This window comes from Mus musculus, chromosome 10 (assembly GCF_000001635.26).
Source record: "Mus musculus strain C57BL/6J chromosome 10, GRCm38.p6 C57BL/6J".
NCBI classification, from domain to species: Eukaryota; Metazoa; Chordata; class Mammalia; order Rodentia; family Muridae; genus Mus; species Mus musculus.
In genome coordinates, this window is record NC_000076.6 from 6,825,648 (window position 1) to 6,849,492 (window position 23,845).

At 40.9% G+C, this 23,845-nt stretch overlaps 1 protein-coding gene across 14 annotated transcripts in view; it reads left to right on the forward strand.

Annotated features, from left to right (window-relative positions):
* Positions 1-23,845, forward strand: part of Oprm1 (opioid receptor, mu 1) — a 279,617-nt gene that overhangs the window by 67,055 nt on the left and 188,717 nt on the right. For 8 of the 14 annotated variants that reach the window (NM_001302795.1, NM_001302796.1, NM_001302794.1 and 5 more), the window contains exons 2-3: positions 3,238-3,590; positions 4,330-4,850. In NM_001302795.1, coding sequence (NP_001289724.1) covers positions 3,238-3,590; positions 4,330-4,850 — 874 coding nt within the window. Of the gene's footprint in view, positions 1-3,237; positions 3,591-4,329; positions 4,993-6,869; positions 7,822-12,757; positions 12,913-14,918; positions 15,734-23,845 lie in introns of those variants that run through there. The other 6 variants (XM_017313827.2, XM_017313826.2, NM_001304948.1 and 3 more) reach the window with 6 other exon arrangements.

Below are 23,845 nucleotides of genomic sequence, written 5' to 3' on the forward strand. Positions count from 1 at the left end.
TGTCTGTTTGCTTCCATTGAAATTACCTATGCTTGTTTGGTAGATGCTCTTTACTGAATCACCACTGATTTATGTCCTCAAGTTAACTAGCTGTCTCTATCTTCTTATGTTAAAATTCTTTATGGCAGTAACAGTTATAAAGCAAAGTAGCCTTGCATCTGGAATCTACCAGTTGTTCTGTGAGTTCTGCAGAAAGAACCAGGTGTCAAAGGTGGAATTCTGGAAGCAGTCTCAGCTGGCCGGTTCTGGTGATATCCATGAAACAGTCTAAAGTTTCAGCTTTCTGCTGTTCATGGAGACCAAAACAGACTTGGAACATTGACTTAAGCCCCTATACCAGAGGCTCTATAATACGACAAAAATCAGCTGGTAGGGGCTGAGTTAGATTCTTAGACTCATGTAGCTGAAAAACTCTATGCACAAACTGAAATTTAAAAGGAGCTTGCTATCTTCTGTACATAACAAGTTCAAGGAAAACATTGCTTCAAGTATTACATTTCCGTGTGCTCTCTCAACTCCTTAGGCAGGGTTTTGTTTTTTTATTTTTTGAAATGAATTTTCATAACAACTATAGACTCTAACACTTCTCATGTTTGAGCCCTCTGAAGTGCTCACTCTGTCCTGTGTCTGTCTTCTCTCTCTCTCTCTCTCTCTCTCTCTCTCTCTCTCTCTCTCTCTCTTTCTCTCTCTCTTTCTCTCTCTCTCCTTCCCTGAAAAATAATCTGGGTATTAATTAGCTCATTCCTCATGGTTATAGAAAGAATACGTTTCCATACCTTTGGATATATACAAAGAAAAGAGGTTTATACAGATCACAACCTTTGAGGCTAAGATTCCAAGCAGCATGGCTGCAGCTCGAGTGAGAACCCTTCTCTGCATCACATCATGGCTGTATCACAACAGCTGTTCATGCTTGAGGAAATTACCACATGGCTGCAGGAAGGCCAGGAAGATGCAGGGGAGGGGTCAGGCTTGCCCTTTTATAGAAATCCTCACTCAAGTACTAACCAGGTTTAGAATGACCAGGTCAATTCATTTTGAAGACAAAAGACTCAACAAGGGGGCTAAAGATTCTCTGCTACTCATATCTCTTAAAGGCCCCTTACGATTAAACACCATCATACTGGAGGCCAAACTGTGAATATACAAACCATGTAAAAAAAAAAAATCAAAACATCTAAATCATAGTGGCTCTGCTGAAACCCAAGGCCATCGTTATTTCCTATGACTCTTCTCAACATCTTTGTTCCCTGAACTAATAATAGAGCCTACTGGACAGTTCACAGATAGATGATGGAAAGGAGTCATTTTCCAGAGTAAAGCTGGGGTACCATTAAAGATTTCAAGTACACAAAGACTAAATGTGAAAAACCACAGGTGGTAACTAAGTGCAGAATGTGCTTCCTTCATCAATCTCATTTATTATTATAAATGTTCTGTGTATCATTCCTACCTTGCCATTCAACTCTCTACAGAGTGTTGTCAAGACAGACAACACTCCTAGATGTTCAGCTAGGAGAATAGAACACAGATTACTTTTACTTGGATGTTCATAATAGATTAATAGACAGCAGCCAAAAGCTCTGCGCCAATCACTTCCTTTTGACAAATGGCTAGAGGAAGGAATCGGGCTATGGTCACACAAAGAAAAACTTAGCAAGACAAAAGGAAGGATTTTGATGCATGCAACCACAAGGGTGACATGAAAGCAGTTATACAGAGGGCAATGAGACAAAGAGTCACACATTATTGGATGTTTATTTGCATAAACCACTAGGAAATGCCAATGAGTCTTTAGTGACAGAAAACACACCAGGAGCAGTGGTTGCTTGGGAAATGTTAGGGTAGAGTTTGTGAAGGAAAGGACAAAGCTAACAGAGCTATGTGAGGAAATGTTTGACATTTTTTCTGTAGAGGAAAATGCTATATCTTACAGGTCTCTTTGGCAAATGATTCAAGGCAGCCACTGGAGTATCAAGCAGCTGTAGACCCCCCCCCCCCCCAGTGATGCAGATAAACAGTCTAGCTGTGTTCTAACAGCTATTTACAAAAGAGGCATGGAAAGCTGGCTCTAATGGCAGTGGTTTACCAGACACTGATTTTGATGACTGATTTTACTACTATACATATGTCAACACTTAGCAAATTGTACTCACTATGTATCATTTGTCTCATGTCAATAACAACTCAATAAAGACCTCACACATAAAGCAGAAAAGCTTAAGTTTTCACCATCCACTGGATGAGGACTTATTCACCATAACACACAGTTGCATCTACTCCCTGCCTCCGTATTACCTCTCCCTCATATTCACTGTAATTTCCTGGTAGGATTTTACCCTTCCTGACAAATATATTCATTGTAGCGCTTTAACTCTAACCCCTTGGCTGGAGTTTTTGTCCTCCTAGTATTCCCTGTTCCTATCCCCATCTTCTTACTTGAGCTTTAAGACAAAATGTGGCTTCTGAAATGCTTTCCACCTTACATGTTCCTTAGCTCTTCTGGTCAATGATCATTTCCATGGTCCATAGTGACCAGTACATGGACATGGATGTGCCTATGATGTGTATCTATGTGCATGTAGAGAAACACAGGGCTATGCACACAATTGTGGTTAATAATTATATATATATACATATATATATACATATATATGGAATATATTTGCATATATGCATATATACATATGTGGTTATATATATGGATATATTTTATGTTATTTTATTAAATTATATATTTATATAATATGTTATATAAAGTATGTTAAATTGTATTCTTATATATGTTTAGAATCATCCATCTGGCAATTCCCCACACCAATTACACCAGTCACAATGGCTGACACATAAAAAAAAAGGAAACAGACTAAGCATGGCAGTGCATACTTATGTTCCTAGAACTTGGGGGTTAGAGTTAGGAGAATCAGGAGTTCAAGATCAGCTTTGCTGTATATAGCGGGTTCAAGGCTAATTTGGGATACATGAGATCCTCAAACAAATAAACAACACCCCAGAATGCCATGTTTTCTATTGCAGTACCTATTTAATAGAAAAGAAAACTTGTGACTGGGGAAATTACTATTTATCTCTGGGCACTCAATTACAAACATCAACTCTCACTTTGAAAAAGTCCTGGGTCTACTGTCAGGGTCTTCCATTAACCACTGATGTTTTCCTAAGAGAATACTAGGTGGTGTCTCCAATAAGTAATTTCTTTGCTGTCCTTCGGTTTCCTAGATATACCAAAATGAAGACTGCCACCAACATCTACATTTTCAACCTTGCTCTGGCAGATGCCTTAGCCACTAGCACGCTGCCCTTTCAGAGTGTTAACTACCTGATGGGAACGTGGCCCTTTGGAAACATCCTCTGCAAGATCGTGATCTCAATAGACTACTACAACATGTTCACCAGTATCTTCACCCTCTGCACCATGAGTGTAGACCGCTACATTGCCGTCTGCCACCCGGTCAAGGCCCTGGATTTCCGTACCCCCCGAAATGCCAAAATTGTCAATGTCTGCAACTGGATCCTCTCTTCTGCCATTGGTCTGCCCGTAATGTTCATGGCAACCACAAAATACAGGCAGGGTAAGGGTTAACAGGGGCCTGAGTCAGGGATGAGGGTACTTACAGTCTGAACTGGTGGTGATGTCTAAACCAAGCAGAATTTACGGTCCAGCATCTTTGTCAAACTGTACTTTGAATTAAGAAAATGCCTTTAAATATTTTGAAATGAAAATATTTCTCTATAATTACAAGCCTTCTAGGTATTTTAATAAGAACAAAGTCTACTTATTCCCGATTTCTCTGTACTTACTTCATCAAAATGTTGAATAAGTAGGAACATAGCTTTCACAAAAGTAATTAAAGCTTGAGCCCAGCAAATGTTTTAGTGAGATTTGCTCATAATTTCCAAGCAGTTGCCTACCTGACAAATTCACATCTCCTGTTTTAACACAGCTGCCATCCAGAAGTGGTGGGGGTGGGGGAAAGAATCCATTAACAGGAAAAATCCTAGAAACCTTGGACAATGGTTATATCTTACAGCAGCTTAAATCCCACAGAGTGTCTGACTCATTAAGAAATGTACAAAACTTCTCACTTTATAAGATCTTAATGTGATCCAAGTGGGCAGAAAAATAGAAAATGTGGGAAGGAAAAGAAGAAAGAAACTTCCCTGTACATCAATCTCCCTTAATTTCTTTATTTCCTTTCTTACCCATCTGTAAGCAACAACCTAGGCAAAGGAGGCAAAGGTGCAATTTTAAAACCTGATGATATAACTAAATGTCGCTGCTAATTTTTCTTGAAACTTCTTTCCTTCCAGGGTCCATAGATTGCACCCTCACGTTCTCTCATCCCACATGGTACTGGGAGAACCTGCTCAAAATCTGTGTCTTCATCTTCGCCTTCATCATGCCGGTCCTCATCATCACTGTGTGTTATGGACTGATGATCTTACGACTCAAGAGTGTCCGCATGCTGTCGGGCTCCAAAGAAAAGGACAGGAACCTGCGCAGGATCACCCGGATGGTGCTGGTGGTCGTGGCTGTATTTATTGTCTGCTGGACCCCCATCCACATCTATGTCATCATCAAAGCACTGATCACGATTCCAGAAACCACTTTCCAGACTGTTTCCTGGCACTTCTGCATTGCCTTGGGTTACACAAACAGCTGCCTGAACCCAGTTCTTTATGCGTTCCTGGATGAAAACTTCAAACGATGTTTTAGAGAGTTCTGCATCCCAACTTCCTCCACAATCGAACAGCAAAACTCTGCTCGAATCCGTCAAAACACTAGGGAACACCCCTCCACGGCTAATACAGTGGATCGAACTAACCACCAGGTATGTGCTTTCTAGAATTATGTATAACATATAAAAACACAGCACCTGATACCAGTCTAAGATTTAGATCCTTAAGGAGGTCGGTTACTGGAGAATCCAGGCCAAGCCTAAAAATAGAGAGGGAGTAGGGGACCAAATTCTGATCATAGTGTTAGGAAGATGTGCCATAGAAATATGCTTGATGTATGTGTGTAAGTTCATTTAGATGTTTGGTAAGTAACTGTTGTGTCCGGCCAGCAGACCACAACCTGGGTTCTAGCCTGGAAAGGCATTTTGGAAACCTGGAAGAGAAGAGGGGCTAGGTGGCGAGAGAAAGGAATGTAGCCAAGACAGTTACTCTGATCAAGGCTCAAATTTTATTGTTGCGACACTAGTTATGAAGGAAGGGGGAGGGGACCCGATTCCCGCCGAATAATCTCTGGTCCAGTAGAAAGGTGCACGTGTGTGGCTCCGCAGGTTCTAGCAGTGGGCGTGGCAGAACGAATGAGCAGGAAGCTCCACCCCTGAGCAAGCAGGTTTCAGGCTGGGGGAGGGGAGACTATAAGTAACAATATATTATGCTGCTGAAAGTTACTATCCTCAGAGCCTTGTCTCCTTTGCAAAATAAATGGCTTTAGTACATTTTAGAAATAATCTCACTTTGGAGTCTTGATTCACACAGCAACTTTCTATAATCCAAAATATCTTGCTAATATCCCTATTATTTAAAAGCAAACCCCACCCCAAATCTGTAAAGAACATTGTCCAATGTGGTCATAGGTACAAGATATTCCCAAGCGAGAAAAAAGTGTATATATGTATATGTTAATATATATGTGTTATATATATATATGTTATTATGAGTGACCATATATATACATGTATGTATGTATACACACACACATATATGCTGTACTTGTACATGTTTTATATGTGTGTATATATATAAATATGTATATATATATACATATATATATATTTGATAGGCCATCTCTAATATTTATTAAGGCTTTGTTTTGTAGATTCTGGAGTCTGAACACTAGAGCAAATGCCAGCATATTACCTAACTACTATATTAAAATTAATTTTAAACACTCTCCATACTATTTGGAAATGATTTAGACTAATTAGAAGTTTAGACATGTATTACTATGCCCAGGAGAGTCCCAAGAAGATCCAAGATTCAATCACAGTTGTGTAACCACACAAGAAATGAACAAAGAGGGGGAGATCTCTTACCCGTAAAACTGCCTAATTGGTCACATTGCAATAATTCGACACCTTTCCTAAATCTCAGTGCATATATGATTTAATTATTCATATTGGTTTAAATAAATATTCCAAAATCCTTCCCACACCTAAAAATCACTGTGAATATAATTTTGTAGTAACACAGAGTCGAAACTCAACCCTCCTTTGAGTAAATAAATGATACTTGGGCTAAACTCTGCGTTGTCAAGTGGCAAGGCTAGGAGGAGTCACATAAAAAGGATTCACTACCAAGTCCTGCAGAGGAGCAGCCAGAGGGAGGCCTTGGCCACCATGGTGCTAGCTGTCTCTCCACCACAGCCCTCTCTCACTGTTCTGTTTATCCTCAACTGTGACTAGCCAGCATAGCCTACATTCAATCTGTCTAACTGACCTCAGATTTATGTAATACAACCTAGATGAATCTGCCTCAGAAGACGTGAATGCTCATACCCAAATGGGAAGTGTGCCTAATGCAATACATGTGACCAGCACCCTTAGAGAACATGGTGGTAATGGTGGCAGATTCATTCCCAACTCAAAGGCAATTATTAACAAATTTATCTCCCTGCTTCCAGCTCAGAAATCAAAGCCAGGCAAAAATGGGTTTCTCTGCTGCTTCCTCCCCATGCCCCACTCGTTGTTATCCACATCGAGACACATAAGCCTTTCCTTTTTCTAGGCAGCTCTCTTTTTTTTTTTTTTTTTTAAGGGGCTTTCAAACTCTTGCCCATCACTTTGAAAGAGTAAGGATTTAAATTTTTTTTTCCTTTTTTCTCCAACCCATTTTAGATAATGAAATTTGAAGCTATCTACCCTAAACTGAGCTTCAAATCTTGGGCATTGAAATATTTTACTTTCATTAGAGAAAAGAAAAGGAACACAAAAGCTGGGGCTCTTCCTCCCCTCCCTACGTGTCATGCTGGATCTCCCTCCCAGGCTCACAGGGGCGTGGCTGCTTGGTTGCTTCCTCTAAGACACATGGGGCCTTCTTATCCTTCCTGACCCACCTGACCTTCCTCTAATGGAAGCAGAGCCCCAAGCTCTCTATTCCAGCACATCCCTGTTTTAAACATAGCTGCCCTTCAGATTCTCTAACGCTGCCTTCGACTCCCTTCCACACCCAGTGTTTGCATGTCAGTGTGGATCTTGCACAGCCAGAGAGTAGAAGGGAAGATAATTGGAGAAGCTCTGTCCTAAGTAACTAAAAGGTTTGCTTTAAAAATACATCCAATTAGCACTTATCATTATCACTGCCTCTGCGGAGCAGCGTCAGCATCAGATAACAGAAAAGCACATTAGCCTGGAACTGGTGGCCTCCCAAAGGCCCAGCTGGGAGAGCTAGACCAAGAAGAGAAGCAGAAAGAAGCAGAAAAGATGCCCTGACATAATTGAAAATGAACAGAAATCAAAGATCCTATTCACCCATCTCCACTGATGTGTCTTCCTTTGGGGTTAAGGTGGTCAGATGAGAATGGCTGGCTGGAGCGACAGTAAAGCCTGTGGTGGTCATTCCTGGCATCTATTCTAATCAGATCTGAAGGAAGAGTCAGGCTACATGGCTCTGCCAATGGGAATCATTGGGATTACCTCAGAGTGAGAATCTAACTAGCAGGTGGTGTGTTACTGTAGGTTTCATGTTTATTCGTTCCTTTGTTTAGAATATGAGCCATCCTTTTAGGAAACAAGGCTAACTGGATTAGAGTGATTGAAAGTTTTTAGTTAGAAGTATTAGAAGTTTGTCCCGGTTATCAATGTTTATGTTCTGTCTCTTTATGTTTTCATCTATATCTATATCTATATCTATATCTATATCTATATCTATATCTATATCTATATCTATATCTATATCTATATCTATATCTATATCTATATCTATATCTATATCTATATCTATATCTATATCTATATCTATATCATCTATATCTATATCTATGACTAAATCTATACCTATACACACATATATATATGTATATATATATGTATATACATATATATATATATATATACACACACATTTGTCATATTCCATATGTCACACATCAAGCACATTAGTCAACTTCCTACCTTGCAGATCAGAGATGCAATGTCCAACCTCTCCAGGGTGTCTGTATTCTGACAGATGGACACTGAGGCCATGTCCACACAGCACAGAGTGAAGTGACAATGTGACGGTTGGCAAGGTAAATAGATAAGCCATACATACCAGAAAGTTCTATACCCAGAATGCATCCAGAGTCCCATAGTCCAGTAAAAGCATCTCATTAAGGATTTTTCCTACAAGCCTAGAGGGTAGAAACAACCATTATGCAGGCTACAGCTGTAGGATATGTCAGTAAAAGTTGGGCCAGGTTTGCCTGCTTGTGCTTTGGATGAGGTTCAACAATTTTCACTCAAGCCAGCCACCATCAGGGATGTCAGTCACCTGCTCTAAGATTGCCACAGCAGGAATGTCTAAGTCCACAGACACTCATCCTTAGAGTGTTACCTCAAACTTGTCTTCATCCTGGCCACAGGTTCTGAGGGAGAGAAAAGAGAAACCAGGCTCACTTCTTCAAGCCTGGTTACAGAAATAGCACAAAGTATCCTAGGGAGATGACTCAGTGACATGTTGCACAGGCAGGAGGACCAGAGTTCAGATCTCCAGAGCCCAAGTGAATACTGGGAGGTTGGGGGCAACAGCCTGCCTGTGGTGCAACATGGAAAACATGAGACCAACCATTCCTGGAGAAACCAGGGATGTTAAGTGAGCTCTAGGTTCAGTGGAGAGACCCTACCTCAATACGATGAAAACTGATCAAGGTTACTCCCAGAATCAACCTCGGGCAACTGCCTGCGCATTCACTCACACACAGAGACACATGACCCTTTAAGGAAATGACATCAAGTTACATCCATGTCTACTATCAATCAAATAACTCATCCAGCTAGATCTGAATGGGGGAAAGACTCTAGCTCTTGATGACAGGAACTACGAGCACATTGTCAAGAGATGGAGAGAGGGGAGAGGAAAGATAACTGAGGTCAAAGTTGTTCATGCTGTAGTAGACAGCTATCCCATTGTTTCCTAATGGTAGGAACACATTCATCTTGCTTTTTCTGATGCCTCTGGTATCCACCTCTCCCTGTCCATGAGATGTTAGAAAGCACTCCATAGATAACTCCAGAATAGCTGAATAAGGGGAGGGGCTGGTGGCACTGTAGCTATAGAGTGCATGTGGAAGAACTCTTTCTTGTATAACAACTCAATGACACCATAACACTGACATTTTTGGCCCATCCTCCAGAAATAATGAACAGTAGGCTTTCTCCTCCACATCCATTGGTATTCTAATCCCAAGTTAGAGTTTGCAAAAGTGTGTTCTCAGATGCCCTTGTCTTCTAATTTGATTTTTAACGAGATGTTTTAAAAGACCAAGACCTGTCCTGGAGAAGTCTTGTCCTCACTGAGAACCGGTGAGGGAAATATTCTCCTCTGGACTTTGCTCATCCCAAGCTCAGTTTTCTGGTCTCTCTGAGGCTCCCAGGGTCACTTTATGCCCAGTGTGTTCTCTTTACAGATTTTTTATCTTGATTAGGTGGATCCCAGCGAAAGCATTTATGTTCTGTCTGATCATGTTACACTTGAATTTCCCCACCCCCATACCATCCTGCCATCCTGTTGAACTTCAGAACACTGCCCACTATGACTCTGGGTGACATCAGTCTCCTTCAGACCTGAAATGTCACTGCCCATGCTCAGTGTCTTTCCTGCTTGCTTTCTACCTCGATCTTACCATATAAGGCACATTTTACTTGATATTGAAAAAAATTAGCTAAATATATATATATGTGTGTGTGTGTGTGTGTGTGTGTGTGTGTGTGTGTGTGTGTGTGTATCTTAGTCAGGGTTTCTATTCCTGCACAAACATCATGACCAAGAAGCAGTTGGGGAGAAAAGGGTTTATTCAGCTTACACTTCCATACTGCTGTTCATCACCAAAGGAAATTAGGACTGGAACTCTGGCAGGGCAGGAAGCAGGAGCTGATGTAAAGGCCATGGAGAGATATTCTTTACTGGCTTGCTTTGGCTTGCTCAATCTGCTCTCTTAAAGAGCCAAGACTACCAGCCCAGTGATGGCACCACCCACAAGGGGACCTTTATATATATATATGAATTGGGGTGACTCTCTTAGGTCAGCTTGGTTATTATTTAAATACTCCAACCATAACCATAATAGAATGCTGTGTTCCTTTCCCAAACCAGCATACAAACTAAAGGGTGGTTTTGTGTGGTCCAGCACATCTCTATTCTATAACATCTCTAATGGAATGATCATGAGAGGAAAAGTGTTCGTGGAGGTTAAATGTTTATACAACATCCAATAATCAGTACCAGGCAGACTCTGGACAAGCAGCACCACTTTAAGAATAACTGAGAGCTGTTCTCCTCTACCCACCCCCAATGTTACGCCTCTTTCAGTGAGTGTGGTATGACCATAGCCAGAGATCCTCTGCCTCTGTGGTGAACTTCAGGAAATAAAGGATCTTTAAGATATCCTTGAAGGAATTGAATTAGGGCTTATTGTGTGGCCCCAGGAATCTTCATTGTAAATAAAACACTATTCAAAACTCCCTGATTTCAAGAGTGGGAAAAGTACTTGCTGCCTAACCATGAGGATCTGAGCCTGGACCTCTAACACCCACATAAAAACCCAGGATAATGGCACACATCTGTAACCTCAGCACTGGAGGATAGAAAGACAGACATGCCTGGAGCTTGCTGGACAGCCAGAGGAGCTGAAACAGCAAGCTTCCAGTTCAGTGAGAGTTCATGTCCCAAAAGATAAGTTAGGGAGAAATAGAGGAAGACACCTGACTTTAACCACTAGCCTACACACACAAACACACACACACACACACACACACACACACACACACACACACACAACACATATACATACACCCAAGCACATACATGCACATCCATTCACAGAACACACATACAATAAATAAATTGTATCTTTTCCTTCAGTTAATACCATATCTGATAAGCAATTGTTATGTTTTGCTCACCAACGGAAATCACAAGATTTACAAATAATACAGCTGTGTTTTAAAATGAGCCTTCACTTGTATCAATGAGCCTTGCAGGGTTAAGTCATGTAATCGCAATAAAGCTAACATCATATTAATTTTTCTCATTAGTATGGTAAAGCCATTCCCAAATCCTCTGATTACCATCCTGAAAGCACCTTTTTAGCATCTAAATCCAAGAACAGGAAAAAAAAAAAATCAGGAGATACTTGTATCTGAATAAGCTAGAAAACTACAGCCTCTCCAGAGAAGGGAAAGCAAACGCCTCATCTTTAAAATCAGCTACATCACTCTCAAAAACCAGATTCATGAGTCTTTGTAAGACATCTGTGGAGAGCTAATTTGGGGAAGAAATGATATCAATTCCATAACAAAAGCTCCAGATTAGAATAGCTCCCAAAATTACAGTACTGGACAACATTAATGCATTCTTGGTGAATGAAGCCAAAATGGCTTTTCTTTCAGCTATTTAGTTCAAAAGAGAAATGGTTCAACCATTGTGTGCAGGCGTGTGTGTGTGTGTGTGTGTGTGTGTGTGTGTTATAAATGGGCATCTTAATGTATGTCTGAAATTAAAGTTATGTAGGTTTACTTGAATGATATACCACAAATAACAGCAGTAGCTAGTATGTTCCATCTATTAACTATAATAAGAGAAAAGTAATGTTTAATTAGAAATGTTATTTATACACTTGGCTTCAGTAACATGTATTGATCTATTTGTAACTAGAGAAGCATATATTATTTAATCATATGCAGTATGAGTAGTAATCTATAAAATGTAGGAAACATTTTTATGGAAGATTTTATCCAGTGCCATGGTTCAAATGTAGCGACTGAGAATTAACTCAAATTACTTTTAATTTTTATGATCCAGGCTGTCAATCCATGTGACTTGCTTTTTGGTTCTCTCATTTTAGTTTTATGTTGATTTTGATGTGTATTTTTCTTTTGGCAGGGAGAGTTTTAAAGATTAGGTGAAACAATATTGCTAATATCTAATTTCCTTATGCTCACTTTTCCTATTGCTATACATATATAATTCTTAAAATATAACAACTATTACAAATTAGATGTTATCTTACTCAGCTAAACTGAAGTATTAAATTCTTATTTTGTGGACATCTTTGGTGAAAATATTCTCATTTGCTGAAATTTACTATTTTGAAGATGGTATTTTTATTTTTAATTTTGTGTGTGTGTGTGTGTGTGTGTGTGTGTGTGTGTGTGTGTGTGTGTTAGTGTGTATGAGTGCTATGCCCACAGGGACCAGAAGATGGTATCAGACCTTCTAGAACTGAAGTAGTGAGCAGTCCCCACCCCCACCCCCCGCAATGTGAGTAGCTTATAAAATGATTTTATGTACTTGTTAGCTCTCCATGGAGCACAAGATAAAAGTGACATCACAGTTTGAAATAATAGCTCTTTGATCCTAGAATGAAAGCATGGAAAAAATAAGTTGGGTCATTTGTCTATAGGAAGGAAGGGGACAAGGTGGGGACAGAGAGGACTGAGAAGACGTAGACAATTAAGGTAGGAAGAAGGCTAATCTAGATAGCACATTTACGTTCCAAATCCACTACTTCTTCTTGTGTGTCTTTCAGGCACACCAAAAACCTCAAGAATGCCTGAAATGCAGATGTCTATCCCTTACCATCCTGGTTATATGCCTACATTTCCAACATCAGCAATTCTTCATAATGATCAAAAAAAATGTTTCATAACTAAAGGAAAAACCATCTGCTTCTTTTGATTTAATGAAACTTAAATATCTCTGGGTGTGGGGGACATTAGGATGTTAAAGTTTCTTCAAAGGAAAGAGATAACTTCTCATAGTGCTGAAATGGGTACCCTCAAGATAGGGGACAGGCAAACAGAGTTTATGGAAGATGATATTAAGAAAGAAAAACATATCAATCAAGAAAAATAGTGTTACGTATTTTGACAACAAAGCCTAATTGATAACTTACAGAATTAATATATGTAGAATGGGATAAGACTTCTGTGCATTGATGATAAATCTGCTGCTTAGCCCCTGTTACAATGTACAGCTAAGTACGTCTTTCTTGTCTTTCTTTCTGTGCTTTCTTCACTTTGATTTAGGCTAAAATGTCAGTTATTCAAAGGCCCCTAAATATTGCCAAATCCAGTCTCATTCAGATCCTGTAGAATTAATATTAGTTTGAGTTGCTCTTTCAGAGAAAATGACATGCAGCCCGAATCATTATTCACAAAGAAAAAGGGCCAATCAAGGTGAAGTGTTGCTAACACTGGAAAGGTCTGAACAAGGCCTACTTTCCTAACAATAACAACGCCTCAAGAGATCTTCAGGATGAAATACAACTCGAAAAATATAAATTATAAAGCCCTGGACGTAAATCACAAGGAGTAAGAGGAGTCTCTGACATATTGGGTAAGATAGAGCCCCAAGATTAATGGGAAAGATTCTAGCAAACGAACAACCACAAACTATCAAGCTGTGTAAACTTGTCCCAGAACCTGGGTCACAGTGAGAGGAGCAGGTGGCTCTGAGAAGCAAGACTGCATCTGGCAAAATTGCAAAGAAAGAAATTAGCTACTAGATGGCACAATTGGATGAACTCGAGAACCAGTGGTTTATGTAGATTTGAAAACCTCTATCAATCTCTGTAACCATACACTGTGTTTAGTTCTGATCTAAATTTAATGATGCTATGACTTAGCTTTATAAAATTTTATCTCATTGTATTCTTAGGAGCCTCAGTCAGCAGAGACATGATGTGAATGAACGGACTGATTAGACAAGGTTTCCTGAACACTGAAATACAAAACAAATAGAGAGCTTACTAGAGAAAATTCGTAGCCCGAAAATTCAATTATAGAAACAAATGAGTGTTAGAGTAGATATGGTAAGGCCTCAGAGAGGTTTTATTTCATGACTAACAACATGACCCAAGGCACCTAATCCATGGTGATTAGATTACAAAGACAATTCTAGTGCCTGGGACTAGAGAAATGTTTGTCTCCCACAGACAAGCCTCACACTTCAGTAATGGAATGAGTAGATTAAATCGGTGAGCAAGATGGTGGGAGGAGTCAAAATATTTTCATGCCTTCCTGTGGAACTCCAAAGGAAGACCAACACAGTCAACTAACCTGGACTCTTGGTGGCTCTCAGAGCCTGAACAACCAACCAAAGAGCATTCATGAGCTAGACCTAGGCCTCTTTTACACGTGTAGCAGATGTGCGTCTCCATCTTCATGTGGGTCCCCCAACAAGTAAAGTAGCAGCTGTCTCTAAAGCTGTTGCCTGTCTGGCTTTGGTGGAAGAAGATGTGATTCGCTTAACCCTGAAGTGACTTGATATGCAGGGGTAGGTGGATACCCAGGGGGGCCCCACCCTTTCAGAAGATGAGGGCAGAGGGGAGGGTCTGTGTGAGGAGGATACAGTGATTAGGATATAATGTAAATAAATAAATTAATTAATGGGAAAAAATCTTCAGGTAGTTACCTGGAAGAGATGTGACTTCAAAAGTCCTGATAGTTAGCAAACACTTAGAGGAAAGTAGGCAGTAAACTAGCCCCCTCCAGCATCACCCCACTAGTAAAGCCATGAGGAAAGTTACAGGGGAAGATATTTCAATACAATCAAAGAAAGAATTGTTTTTTTAAAAATTACTGCATTGTTATTAACAGACAAAAAGTTGCAGCTAATTCGTAGGTTCAATTTGTGTTTGGGGAAAAAAATGTTTGTAAGCTTTGAGACTGTTATCCTCTTGTTCCTAGAAGCTTTTAATGTGGAGAGCTATGCCTACATTCAAGAGACACTTGGCTATCATGTTAAGCCTTGATAATTAGGGCACCAAAGGGGACAAGTGTCAAATCAAGATGCTGTTTTTGTTTTTGTTTTTTGTTTTTTGTTTTTTCTGGTTCCATCAAGTTCTTGTAGAACACTATTATGGTTAGCAATGCTCAATAGACAATGTCAGGGGGTGTGACATATTTTAGATGTAGAAGCACTACACTGTCCTAACTCCATAGTTGGAAGAGCACCTCGTACTATCAGGCTTGACAAGTCCCCTGCAGGCCATCAGGCCCAAAGCTGTGAATTGATCCGCGGTTTAAACCTGTATGAAAATAAGTAGCAATGTCTCAGAATTCAAGAAATTCAGAATTCTAAAACTGATTGTTAATCTCTCACTCCCATGCATTCAAATGTGTCCTGAATACATCCACAGACACACAAAATACTAAAACTCTCTCTGGAAGCAGAGCTTGTGCTTCGTTTGGGTTTCATTTTCTTTGTTTGTTTGTTTGTTTGTTTTGCTTTGTTTGAAGCCTACCGCTTTCTGGCTATAATTATGAGGAAGGCAGTCTGTGCAGCCTTAGGGTATGTTTTTCTCTAATTAAATTGCATGTTGCTAAGTGTTAGGCTTGTAAATGACACGTTCTTTTGTTTTGAATACAATATGTTTGCAGAAAATAGATTTATTTTGAAAAGGCATATACACAGAACTGGGAGAAGCACACCAAAGATATTTTGTTACCATATGGCAAATGTAACCATAGAGAGCAGAGTACCTAATGCTGGTGCCAACCCCAGTGGCAACCGCTTGTGGGAGAACATTCCATGCCAATGGTTGTTGAATGGCATCTCTTCATGACCAGAAGATCATTGACCTACAAGTTTGCCCTAGAATTAGAACTTGGTTGACTGCATCATTCCGTCTCTGGGGCAAGATTCTCTCAATGAAAAAAAAAAAAAAAACCATAATCACTTAAGCTTTCTTCCATGGCAGAAAATCACCTGACATTAAAAGCAGGAGTAACCGGGCGTGGTGGCGCACACTTTTAATCCCAGCACTCGGGAGGCAGAGACTGGCGGATTTCTGAGTTCGAGGCCAGCCTGGTCTACAGAGTGAGTTCTGGTATATCATGTGTGGGTCCTTTGAAGTATTAGGTTTTCCTCCACTCCTTCTTGACCAAATTTAGAACAAAAAAAAAAAATAGAAAGATGTTACTACATGTTTATAATAAAGGCTGGGAAAACTGCTTAGTTGGTTATGTGCTTACCTTGTAAGCATCCATCATGCAAAAAGGCTGGAAATGGAGGTGCCCACTCTGGAAAGGTGGAAAGGCATGTGTCTCTGGAAATTGCCAGCGAGCCATTCTGACCTAATTGGTTGACTTGAGTTTCACAGAGCCTGCCTCAAAAAGCAGTAGACAGCACCCAAGGAATGACACCCAATGTTGTCCTCTGAGTTCTACATGCATGTGTACATGTTCTCATACATACATACACATACAAACATACACAGAGAGAGAGAGAGAGAGAGAGAGAGAGACGGGTGGACAGACAGACAGATAGACATGCTTAAACATGTTTCTTGCCAGGGCTGCATTAAACACAAAGGGGACTGAGTGAGTGCACATCAAAGGCATCTCGTGACTTCAGATGAAAATTGCATTGTACATAAACTCCTCTCAAAGAATAGAATGTTCTTCACATAATCTGTCTGATCACTGTGCTTTAGAAATACTACATGCAGCTCCTTATCCCCATATCATATCTAGGCTATACTGTAAAATCAGGAATAAGGAGAAATCCCACCACGTCTGATCCAGGCAGTGAGGCTTGGAAGAAAGGATGAGTTCCAGACACTTAGGAACACTGAGATCTTTGCCTCTGAGTCATAGGCTCCAAATAGTTTTTGTGTGACTCTGTTTTGATGATTTCTCTAATGAATGGGGTTTTAAAGTCTATTACAAGCAAGGACTGATCAGTTTCCAAAGTACCTGAATCAGTTACTGCCTTCAGTTGCAACTTTAGATGGAAGGAAAAGTGGAAGGGCAGCGGGGGCTTCAAGAAGTGTAATATTAAATTAGCATTTTTATCCAGTACAAATGAGTACATCACTTCTCAAAGGTGTCAAAGTTAAAAAACATAATCTTTTAAATTTTCTCCAGCTCTAACACAACAATCTTTCTATGAAAAATAACTAAAATTCCTTAAATAAACTTCACCTTGGAGCTTAAAAGCTTTTGAGACATTTTTTTAACAGAGAAAAACATAGCCTAGAGGGTATTTGCTAGTTGACTTCCTGGAAAGGTTATAAAATGAAAAAAAAATAACATTAGAGAATCATATCTATGCAATATTATATATGTATGTACAGTATCTATTGTCAACCACCAACTCCATGGACATGTGTGACTGCAGTGTCCTTCTGCTCAGAAAGAAGCTTGGGTGTATAGTTCTGGTGGTGACGTCTCATCAAGAGCTCATCACCGATCTGAGGAGGACAAGAAGTCAAGAAACCAGCAGAACCACCAACACAGTCGTGAAATCCCCTTACTCTGTGCCTCACAGCACAACACAGGGAGGCCAGACCACAGGCAAACATGGTGAGCTGCACCACTGCCTGAGAACCCAGAGCAACGGGCCCCATATATTTTATAGCAAACAATAAATAGCTTGATCTTCCTTCCCTAAGAACAAGCACCCCAAAGTAGTCCCCTTGTAGTCCTCCTGTGACTGGACAATGACAGTTCAAAACTGACTAGCAGTAGAAACTATTCAGAATCAATAAGATCTGCAACCTCACTCAGTAAGCAAAGCTAGGCAGAGATGCTCACTGTATATCTCCCCCAGCTTCACCTGTCAATCTGCCTTCTTAGCCATGCATGTTTACATGGTTGTGCCATCCCATCAACAACTGAGATTAGGTGTTTGTAAATGCTCAGACCAGATCTGCCCCCACTTTTTTTCAATCAATGATTGATTAGAATTACTATCAACAGAAGGTCATTGACAAGATGAGATTGATGTACAGTATCAAGCTTAACTGTGCACTACATCACATGAGACGGATGCAACTAAGTCCCAGAGAAGACCAAAAGTCTAATTACAGAAAACCACCTGGACTCTTTGCTCATCATTTGCATAAATTAAGCCAGCATGCTGTGGGTACTAATCCAAAAACAGAAGCATTTGGAAGCCATATCTGCCTTCCACCATGTTCATCCAGACTATGGATTAAGACCAAACAGAGATTCATCTATCATCAGAGAGTACAGACTTACCTGCCGATTTTTGTGGCTCTTTCCATCTCATTGGCTATAGCTCATAGAGTGAAAGATAGCTTTCTGAGCTTTCTCTAGGTTTGAACTCTGATGGAAGGGACAGTGTTCACAGTCAGTACTATATAGAAGTAGGAAACCATATAAACACTGATATCCTCAGTATCCCTGCGGTCTCAATAAAGAAAACATCTACAAAGTGTGCCATTGCCACTGATGGTGGGTAATTTAAAATGAACCTAGGTATGGGGAGATGGTTCAATGCATAAAGTGCTTGCTAGACCAGGCATGACTACCCGAGTACCCATGTTAAAACTAGGCCCGACAGGGTACATTTGAAATCCTATCACTAGAGGGGAGGAACACACACAGGAAGACTTCTCAAGTTCACTGCCACCAAGCTTAACCAAGCCAGTGAACTTAGGACTCAATAAGAGACCATGTCTCAAAAATAGAGCAGCAAGCCATAGAAGAAATTAACATGTTGATCTGATTTCTACATGCATGAGCATACACACAAAAATTAATAAGCCCAAGAGCAGCAATCCTGCCCTTGGACATAAACCATATGGGCATTTTTGTCTTTTATATAAATATACAACAAAATGGGCATATCACCCCTGTTGGGATTCACTGAAACTTGATTTAGATTGCTATTGCATTGGTTTGGCTAAGCCAGATGGCCACAGTCACCCAGTGGCTATTGTCTAGACACTAGACATTATATAACCCCAGGGCAATTAGGTGTCACAAGAAGCCTAAGAGTAGTCATGAGCTTAAGTAACAAGGAGGCCTCTCTGTGAGTTCACGTGCACAGTGATTCATTGTCTAGAGATGCCTCTCGTAGCATCAGGTACAGCGGGATAATGTGGGCCAAGCCTGCCAACAGCAGACTTCTTCTGTTCACACCGCAGGTGGACAGAGGTGGTGAACGCAGCAACAGCACCATTAACAGGTCGCCACTTATTTCTGGTGAGTCATGAGTTTGCTCAGCCAGACAGAAGCTGTAAGATAACAGGGATGGTATTATTTCTTCCCTATACCTTCAGGGTCCAAACAGTTCCTTCCACGAATAAAGTGGTTAGTGTCAGGGGACAGAGCATATGGGTTCAGAATCCCAAGGGGTATTTCTGGTTAGAGGCTGACTCCCTTCCCAGAGACCTGTAATTCAAAGGAGGCTTCTGGCTGATCTTTTGGGATAGCCTCCAATGCTACCTGATCCTTTTTTTTTCCTAGCCAAATTTGATGAAACTCCCATTTAAGTCAACAGACCGACTGCAAAGATCACACCTGAATACTGCCTCTAAAAGCCAGGTTTCCTCTTTTCTGATAGTGCAAGCCAAGCGTAGACAATGTCGTCACTGTTTTCTCTAGGGTTGGGCCATACCTTTTTTGCAAATGGTTCTGACATGAATGGTTGGACATTGTGTCTTATCAGAGCTAACGAGCTTCTCAAGACTTTTATTGAAACCCATAAACATAAAACCATCAATGTAATGACACCAGATCAGCTTCAGAAGAACTGCATTGGCTTGTGTTTTGATCTCCCATATGGTGGCAAATATCAGGAGAATTCAAATAGTACTCAGAGGCTAAAGAAATGGCTGAATGGCTAAGACCACGTACTGCACTTACAAAGGACCTATGCTTAGTTCTGAGAACCCAGAAGGACTGACTCAGAATTGTCTGTAACCCAGCTGCAGGAGCATTCAATGCCTTTTACCTTTGTAAACACCTCCACTAATGTGCACATCAAACACACACACACACACACACACACACACACACACACACACACACACACACATACACACATAGACACATACACACAAGTGATTATAATAATAATTAATAATAATGATGACAAATAATGCCTCAGCTGCACAATAACATTATGTGGTGCTTGTGAGAGAAAATAATTTTGACAACCAATAGAATTAAGAAAAATAGAAGATGGAATTGTAGAAATTTGAGTAAGAACAGACCTGCTCCTTAGGTGCATATATTTGAACTCTTGGTACCTGGTTGGTGGAATTTTGGGGGGAAGGATTATAAGGTAGTGTTATCTTGATGGAGGAGGTGTCTCCCTGGAGTCTCTCTCTCTCTCCCTCTTTCTCTGTCTCTCTCCCTCCCTCCCTCCCTCCCTCCCTCTCTCATCCCCCTCCCTCTCTCTCTCCCTCCCTCACTCTCTCTCCCCTCCCTCCTTCCCTCCCTCCCTCCCTCTCTCTCTCCCTCTCTCTTTCTCCCTCCCTCCCTCCCTCTCTCTATGCCTCTCTCTCCCTCCTTCCCTCTCTCTCTCTCCCTTTCTCTCCCCCCTCCCTCCTTCCCCCCCTCCCTCTGCTTCCTGTTTGAGGATCAGATCTAAGCTCTCACCTACTGCTCCACTGCCCATGTGCCTGTTACCATGCTCCCTACCATGCTGGTGATAGACTCATCCTCTGAAACTATAAACAAGCCCATGATAAACACTTTCTTTCATAAGTTCCCTTGGTTGTGATGTCTCTTCAGGGCAACAGAACAGTAACTAAGACAGAAGTCCCACATGGCCTAGCAAGTGCTGTCATAGTTAGTTGATCCATTTACATTCACAGTGCCCAGAACTGCAGGCTGTAGTCTGGAGCAGCCAATGCTATCACATCAACTGAATTCAGTTGGCAATCATCCACTGTAAGCCTCCAATTCCATTAGCTTTCTGTCGCTGGCCTCATTGAGTGATTATATTAAGATGTTGCATTTTTCATTAGTCTTGCTGTGTTTGGATCCATTCAGCAAGACTGTGGCTTCCTCTTCTCTTCCTAGAACTCTAGATTAGTTCCTTTTAACACAGAAGAGAGCCCAAAGATGCGCTATGACCTCCTTGCTATGACCTCCTTGCCCGTCTCCTACAGTCATCTCTTTGCAAAATGCCTTGAATATCTTATGCATTTACAAAACAAGCATGTCAATTATCAGTAGAAAAGGGGACAGTGGTGCTTAGCAAGGGATCCAATTAGCCTCTCTTACTCCAGATCCTAGTGTACTATTGACAGTCCATATGACTATATGCACAGCCCTAGCCCCACCAGAGAACCTAGTGCTTAGTGACCCCCAACCCCTCTCACCTATCTCCACTGTACTCATGGAATGAGTCCCCTGATCTTCCAAGTTCAGCAAGAAAGGCTATAAAAGAGCAATTACTCTAAGACAGACAAGCATCATTTCCTAGCTCTTTTGGTGATCTCCACAAAAGAACTTGTCCCACAAAAGCAAGGCTTTCACCCATGAGAGCCATCTTTTCTTCAGAGCATGAGCCTCCTCGCATGATGTCTGGACTGAGCTAGAGATTATCTAAATAAACTCTTCTTTGGTCATCCCAGGCCTCGTGTGGTTCACTGCCTTTCCTTGGGTGTTTTTGAAAGGAGTTGGTCTTTCTCATACTGACCTCTGTATTGGATTCCAGGGGTGTCACATGACTTAAAGAGTAGTGCCTTTCTCCTGGGCAGCTTATGGCCCTAAAATAAGCACATTGTCGGTGTAAGTTCTCTCAGCAAGAATGGTTGTGTGAAGGCTTTGACTTGGCAGAGAGAAGGGCAATTTTATAAACTTAGTAGTTATACTCCTGGGGAGAAAACTCTTTCTATTCAGCATAGAATATGTTGAGAGCAATATTATTATTCACATCTTGAAAATCTTCTCCATGGAATCCTGACCTCAGAGTAATCTTCTCATGTTGGTCACAGGTCCTGGCTAAAACAGAAATCCAGAATAGTCATCCAAAGTCATCCTTGTAATGGGAGGTGAATCTGTCTTGGTAACAGTAGTCACTCTCCTTAAATATAGGGTCTCACGTGAGTGATCTGTGTACCACTGTTGGCACATAAAAGCATAACCTTTGCCTGACCATCCTCAAAATGATGGAAAGCCAACCAACAGCTCACAGCATGTAGCCTACTAATCAAAGCATTTCTATTCTGCCTTCCTTTCCCTACCACTACTAGTTTGTACCATGACATTCTCTCTCTGGGGACATGCTGCCCTGCAGATATTTTTCTAATAGTGATGTAGATCTAGGTTTCCCTGACAGGATCCATAGTATGTCCTCCCAGGTGGCAACTATGGACACTTGTTAAATTTTACCTGTGTCTCATCAGCCTCCATACATTCTCCCAACTCACTTTTATCTAGAGGTAGGACAGAGGTTACCCATTGCCTCCTCAGACACCGCATTTCTACCAGCCACAGAAAATGTCCAGATGCGCCTGAGCGCAGGCTTGAACTTCTGCCTTTTCTCCATGGTAAAAGCTCCTTGTCCAGCTTGACATGCTGAATTTCATACCACCTAGGTGCTGAATCCCAACTTCTTAGAAAATAACAAAAAGTAACAAGGCTCCAAAGGAGATGACTAAGCAAGCAGGTGGCATCCTGAGCTAACTCTACAGATTGTAGGAGGAAAATAAAAAGATTCAGTTCATTGCCGTGCAGCAAACCACAGACCTTGCGCATGCTGGAGCTGCTTCCTCTAAGCCATGAATCCCACGGGGTAATGCAAAGACCAGATGGCATCTACACATTGTGGGTTCTGTCACAGTTCACAGATCCAAAGCCAAAGTCTCAGCACATGAGGGACCAATAACCAAGCCTCCTCCAAGAGCAAGCACTGACATCGTGGTCAGCTTTGTACTTGCCCTGGGCCTCTCCGCTGCCAGTGTGACAAATCACAGGAACTGTCAGCTCTAGAGAAGACTGTATTCTGGCACAATCAGCATGATTGTTCAGCGACTTCTGGTCCAAGGCAGCCTGCTCCTCCTGATGATGACATCAATCTGATCTGGTCTTTGTTTAGCAAATACATCCTGGCATGACATTGACCGGTTGTAAAATACAGTGTGTGTGAGTGTGTGTGCACACATGCATGTGTATATTTATATGTGAGAAATAAGATAAGGAGAGAGAGCCAGTGGGGTAACTTAGCGGGTAAACCTCTGCAGACAATAAATAAGAATCTTTTGTACCATTCAATTCTTGGACCTTTCCTGACATTTGAAACTTACTCAACTACATTAATTTTGGGGTGGGGGGGAGAATAACCCTTTATTCTTACCAGGCAAACACCTTCATACCTCACTAGTTTCAATAACTAGAAGAGCAACAAGTGACCTCATTGTAAGACATGCCATTCTCTTAATCCTCTTAGCTTATTTGAGAACTGCCACACCACATTCCTGGGCAGAATTCATGTTACTGCTCAGTGGGCACGCTTCACAGTGGGAGGTTAATGGAATGCACTTACTCCATATCCACTACTTGGGAGGAAAACAGAAAGAATTTTTTAGAATTGGGTGCAAAAGAAATTGTTTTCGTTCTGTTTCTTTTTGATATTTTGGTTTATTCATTATCGAGTTAGCTGGACAGGAAGGATGAAACAAGAGAAAGAATTTTATTTAAAATATATTTTCTAAGGCCTAGTGTAGTGGTATATTTCTGCAATCTTAGTGCTCAAAAAGCTGAGACAGGAGGATCTCAAATTTAAGCTCACCTTGGTCTACTGAGTAAAATCCTATCTAAAGAAAAAATAATTTTCATCTTTATAGTGAATATTATATACAAAAACATATTTATGATGACCCACATTCTGAGTACCTAACAAAAGTCTT